At 37.6% G+C, this 5,798-nt stretch overlaps 2 protein-coding genes across 2 annotated transcripts; both read right to left on the bottom strand.

Annotated features, from left to right (window-relative positions):
* Positions 1–1,232: 1,232 nt before the first annotated feature.
* SARC_12760 (small subunit ribosomal protein S24e) lies at positions 1,233–3,103 on the bottom strand. The gene is made up of 4 exons (XM_014293127.1): positions 2,988–3,103; positions 2,193–2,261; positions 1,784–1,993; positions 1,233–1,422 (listed from the first exon to the last, which is right to left on the bottom strand). The coding sequence occupies exons 1-4, from the start codon at positions 2,988–2,990 to the stop codon at positions 1,312–1,314; spliced, it is 393 nt and encodes a 130-aa protein (XP_014148602.1). The 5' UTR covers positions 2,991–3,103; the 3' UTR covers positions 1,233–1,311.
* A 1,715-nt stretch (positions 3,104–4,818) lies between these two features.
* SARC_12759 (hypothetical protein) lies at positions 4,819–5,602 on the bottom strand (the record flags this gene model as incomplete). The annotated part of the gene is made up of 3 exons (XM_014293126.1): positions 4,819–4,926; positions 5,274–5,381; positions 5,489–5,602. Coding segments are annotated over 3 exons (330 nt in total), but the record flags the coding sequence as incomplete, so codon positions are not given.
* Between the last annotated feature and the right edge of the window lie 196 nt (positions 5,603–5,798).

Below are 5,798 nucleotides of genomic sequence, written 5' to 3'. Positions count from 1 at the left end.
TATACATACATACATATATATATATATATATTTGTGGGTCTGTGTACGTTTATATATATATACATATATATATTGTACACACACACACACACATAGATATATATATATTTAAACATCAATATATATTTATATATTGATGCTTACTTTTATATTGTATTTCGTCCAAGTTACAATTATACTGCTATATAACGTAGGTCGGGAATAAACAATGATGTCGGTTGTTGCATACAAAGCAGTTCCACTGGTCGATATCATTTACGCGACACAGAATATAAGAGTTTCAATTTTTAGCAGTATAATAGACTGTACATCCCATATATTTTATGTTCTCAACAAATGAGCATCAGATTGTCTTTATTGATAACGATACGTAGCGATAATATAGACTACCATCAGTACACGTCAATTCAGGAATAGTTAGAAAACCTATCAGGCTGGAGTTTTCAATACAGTGTATTGCTGCCGATTGTAGTTGCATGTAGATTGACGTCGCCATCCACAATTGAGTCTTATCGATATGTCTCGCTAATCTACATAGTTGATTGTTTAGGTCAACTAGCGTTACACATATTTTCGCCGCGGTCTAAAGCGTCTATACAACACTGCAATGTTTCTACGTAAAAACCGAATGTCCTTTAAGAGATGTAGTTGATGAATATAACTACTCCAATAAGAGACCAGCAATAGCTTGTCAGGTGCACCGTATAAGCGTCGCTTTCATATCATCTCGTAGTCTACGCTATGTATCTATTTTGAAGAACTGCCACTGTCTTGCCTTGGAGACGCGTATATTGCTTACGTCAAATCTCTGTATAACTAAATAGGGAATTCTCCAAGTCCGGTGTACTGACGCTTGGTAAAACCACATAATACCGACAACGCAAACTGAACCACTCGAATAGAATTTTAGCTCAGTCTATTACAACAAATAGATGACATTGTGCTACGCTGTAGTAGTATCCCCAGTAGCTAGTAACAGGAAAGCTCTGTTTGATATAGTTTACGCTAATAAAGTATTGCTCTATTCCACACGACATACTCGTGAACAAACCAAATACACTGTGTATAAATATTGAAGCAATTAACATAATCTAACCAAAATATACCTTAACTTGAGTACACTATACTTTATGGACATTTGAAATAAAATATATCATATACAATTGTCACATACATCAAGTTCAATGAAAACAAGCAACAAAGAACATACGACATGGATAAAAACGAAAAACTACTAAGATTCTGACATTTATTCTCAAATCAAACTCCGCAGGACACGAACTTAGATTAACTGTATTTATATACGCTAATCTATTTCTTGGCCGTAAGCTTAGCCTTCTTAATACCTCTGATCTTCTTAGCACGGTTCTTCTTGTCCTTGCGCTGCTTACGTGAGCCAGTGGGGGCTTCGGCGTGTCCTTGCTGCACATCGACATACAAGATATAATGAGCAACCAAAACAGCCACAACTAAAATATCAATGGACATTGCAAGATACACACAAAGCTTAGTTTTATATGGATGGGGGGCATATTGTATCATTTCTTATACTAAACAAATACATAATTTTCTATACAGGTATCTTATATCTCGAAGCGTAAAAATACTTATAATACGAAACTTGAGCTACCCGCCACAAAAAAAACTCGATTGCATATAATGATTAGCTAGTATCTCTTTCACAATATGCGCCAATTCAGTGTTTTGCAATTGAACAAAGGAGCACGCACACACACAGTTGTTAATCTAGCCTATCAAAACTCCACACAGTCACAGAACATACTCTAACTAGACGGTGCTTGGGCTCGAACTGCTTGGCAGAGTCCAGGGAATCGTAGACGAGGGCGAAACCGGTGCTCTTGCCTCCACCGAAGGCAGTGCGGAAACCGAATGTGAAGATGTTCTCCGCCTCACTCTTGTACATAGACGCGAGCTTCTCACGGATCTCGGCCTTAGGTACGTTGGCGCGCCCAGGGTGAATGACATCGACAACCTATGTGAAATGTTACAGTGAGTACGTTCAAAGCTACATTAACATGAATGCTTATTCTATTTAATTATAGAAGAGCATATATTCCAGATTATACGTACAAAAGGTTACGTACACTCGCCATGACCAAAGAGATATTTGCTGAGGTCAAACATCAATTTGCATAACAAAAATCTCATAACTTGAGGAAAGAAACACATACCATCTGCTTACGCTGAAGGAGTCGGTTTGTCAAAAACTTTCTTGTCCGTAGACTTGCTGTGCCCTCTCCCTGCAAAACCGGAAGGAAAATACCTAAAATCAATTATATTATCGAGATTGCTTCTTAGTTGCCAACTTATGATGAAATACTTCCGTCATATGAGTATAAATAAAACGCTATCTGAAAGCAGTATAACGCTGAGTTTTGATGAATTATTTCCCCTCTGTAGTTAGCCTAACTAAATATCACAATACATTCATACATAAGTTCATGACCTTATACGCATCTATTCGCTGGCTGTGGTGGTGTTGGACTACCATCTAAAGTGTGCTGGAGGATGTTGGTTATGTGAAGACGTAACTTTCAACGTGTCATTTTCCGTTCCGCTCTTTGCATTCAGGGTGAGAGTAGTACAGACTTTATCAGAAAGATTCTCACTGGCAAGACTCCCTGTGAATATGCCAACACAGGGCATGTCGTGATGTTCGCAAACCACACTTCCAATGCTTACTATCATTCAAATATTCCATATTGTATGAGCTAGCATGCAAATTTGTGACCGTGTGCTCCTCGTGTGCACCTAATCTCAACTTCAATCCGTTGTTGCCGATGTGCTGTTGTTTGAGATGCATACATCCATGTCCTTACGATTCTTCTGACAAAATCTAAAATTTTGTGTGATACTATCTCATCGGGGTGTATGGCTTAGGGTGCTTCTACATTGTTTGTTTGCTGCAGGCATGCATATTTTCAAACAGAACCATTGTCACATTAACGAAGCATAGGTATGCTTACCATGATGAATTGACCTAGTTACTGTCAGAAAAAAGAACTGACGATAAGATGTTCTAACTGGTTTAGTACAATTTCTATGAATTGTGGTAGACATGCACCACTAACCACACTCACACTAAAAACCTCGTGGGAGGGGCGGCCACAGTAGGAGGCTATCCAAATAGTTCTATTCTAAATTTAGAACTGGGGACTCAAAAAAAAAATGTATTTCTTGAAATGTACACATGGTCATAGCATTGAAGTAAATAAATGAATAGTTTGCAGTCACTTTATCACATTATAACTTTTACATATCACTTTATATCTTTTACACGCGCTTTGAACAGAGTTCATTTAATTGTTTTCGGCTTTCTTGATAGTTTATACGCATCTTTTAGATACTTAATAGACATGTATGTCGATCAATCCAAAGCATGCAAGAGAATACCTCACATCTCGTAACGAGTCATATTACTACGCATGTGTTGTCTAAGTTCAAGCCGTAGAAATGGAACAGATCAAGAGGAACGTGGCTTCTACTCTGATTTTAGTTATTAGGCTATTCACAGTTAGGTACTTTCATTCAATTTCGTTTTGTTATCCTGTTATCGCGATATCAATTTTAGTTATTAGGCTATTCACAGTTAGGTACTTTCATTCAATTTCGTTTTGTTATCCTGTTATCGCGATATCAATTTCACAGCATTAACTAATGTATATTGCTGGTGGTCCAGATTGTATAAAGGATAAGGAAGGATTGGAATTCTAGAATTTGCATATATATTATTTTGTAGGCCTATTTGGTCAACACCTGCACAATCAGGTTTTACGCAGTAGATTTCTGGCTGTATGGTTTATTAATCTAGCAAGTTTTCTCATATCTTGTCACTTCGAACCTCCAATTTATCAATAAATATGATCCAAGATGTTTTCGTACTTGTATAGTGCCAGACATGTATCCAGAGGTATAAAGGTTGGGTATATTGATTTGCCCTTTTAAGTACTGGAAATGGTTATGTTAGAAAGTATACGTTCGTAATACAAGTTACTGCGAGTATTGCGATAATATATTATGACCAATGGCGATTTATATTTTAAGTAGTGTATACGAGGTTATTGTTTTCGTTGAAAGTGATGCACAAATCGTTCGATTCAATATATGAGTTGGTTTGTTGATAATTACGCTCTTTGCTAGTACTTGAATTTGATCATAGATTCGGAGCGATTACAATAGATGTGCCATGCGTTTTGATGATTCGCGTCAATTGCTGTATATATTTAAACAGTTAATCTACATGTCCTCTGGTCTGTGGGCGAGTGTTAAACATGCGAGTATCTGAACACCTCTGTATATAGTGAACGAAATAAAGTCATTACAAAAATTTATCGTCAGTTTATTAACTTTTAAGAAATCTAATAGGTATACCAGTTTTCACCGTGGCCATATTCTCCACCTCAAATTGTATGTCGGGTTGTGGATTTTAGTTGTGGATACAGTTTTGCGAGCATCAGTAAGTTTGGAGGGTTTTTTGAACTTTGTGTACGTGGTGTAATGGCGTCCATGGCGATCATCAGCGATTAGTAACTCCGAGAGCAAAGAATGTACATGCCGCTTCTGTTCCGCTACGCTTCAACTCTGGAGATATTTTCATCGATTTATCTAAGTCACAGTGTATTGAATAGCCCGCACGCTCAGGACTTCAAATACACTTAAAAAAAAACTTCACCCCGAGGCCTCAATTAAATTGACATTCTATATTCGAGAGACTTTAATAATGAAACGGAAGGTGGGAGAAATAATTTGTAAGCCGCACTCGATACTTCAACCCTCTTTCTTTTCAGAATCGGCCGCCTAGAACAGCACGCAGCCCTTCTTCTTCTTTTCTTTTTTCGTACTAGCAGGTTTGCCACCTTTCTTTGGCTCCTCTTTTGGTTTGTTTTGTTTGCGAATCAACCGGACCTGAAACAACGATGATATCTTACTTCAGACTACACATCGAACATATTTGCGTACCAACGTATGCTTGGTTTTATGATCTATCCTCCCTGGTAAAAATTGAGTATCGAAAACAGCAATAGTTCTTCTACGAACACCGCTATTGCAGTCACGGATTAAGCTGTTCATTTTAGATAAATATATCCGCCAAGCAAAGGATAATGCACATTTAATTTCCGACACAACACTGATGGTGTAGCGAAGACATACAGAAATTCAGTACAGTGCACAGTACATCAAATCATTGAGTTGAGAAACTGTACAATTTCAGTCACAATGGATCTCAAGCTAAAAAGCGATCGTGCACCTACCAGTTCATAAAACGCTTGGTCCACGTTGACTCCTAATTTCGCAGATGTTTCGATAAAGGGAATATTTCCGAGATCTTCGGCAGCTTTTTTACCTTCGTCGAATGTTATCTAGATAATTGATGGGAGCGGGAAAATAAGTACAACATAAGATGTCGTAAATCGAAGAACTGCAAAAACAGAGAAAAACGACAACTACAAATTTGTTTCTGACATACTTGTCGATCGTCTTCTAAATCGCATTTATTTCCAGCCAACACCAAAGGGAAAAAGTCGGCGTCCTTAACCCGTAAAATTTGCTTTATAATTTTGTTTGCTTCACGAAGGGAGTCCTAGAAAGGAAAGAATGTAATCCAAAAATAAGTCGAAGTACAGTACAACATACCAGGCTTCGAAGACGGGTTGTATATGTGAATACACCATCTACTTAACAAAACAAGCAGAAAGACTGCTCGTGTAATATAAAGATGAACACACAATAATAAACTTACAATACAAATACCGCACCCTGAACTCAGCCAGCAATGC

This window comes from Sphaeroforma arctica, assembly GCF_001186125.1.
Source record: "Sphaeroforma arctica JP610 unplaced genomic scaffold supercont1.2560, whole genome shotgun sequence".
Taxonomy (NCBI): Eukaryota; class Ichthyosporea; order Ichthyophonida; genus Sphaeroforma; species Sphaeroforma arctica.
Note: the sequence above shows the minus strand (reverse complement) of the source record. Positions and strands in the feature narration are given on the sequence as shown.

Bases quoted from the DNA above. Each gene is read 5' to 3' on its own strand.
- SARC_12760 (XM_014293127.1), bottom strand. The intron at 1,994-2,192 runs GTATGTGTTTCT...CATTTCACATAG, and splicing joins TCCTTCAGCGTAAGCAGATG to GTTGTCGATGTCATTCACCC. The intron at 1,423-1,783 runs GTATGTTCTGTG...GTCGATGTGCAG, and splicing joins CCAAGCACCGTCTAGTTAGA to CAAGGACACGCCGAAGCCCC.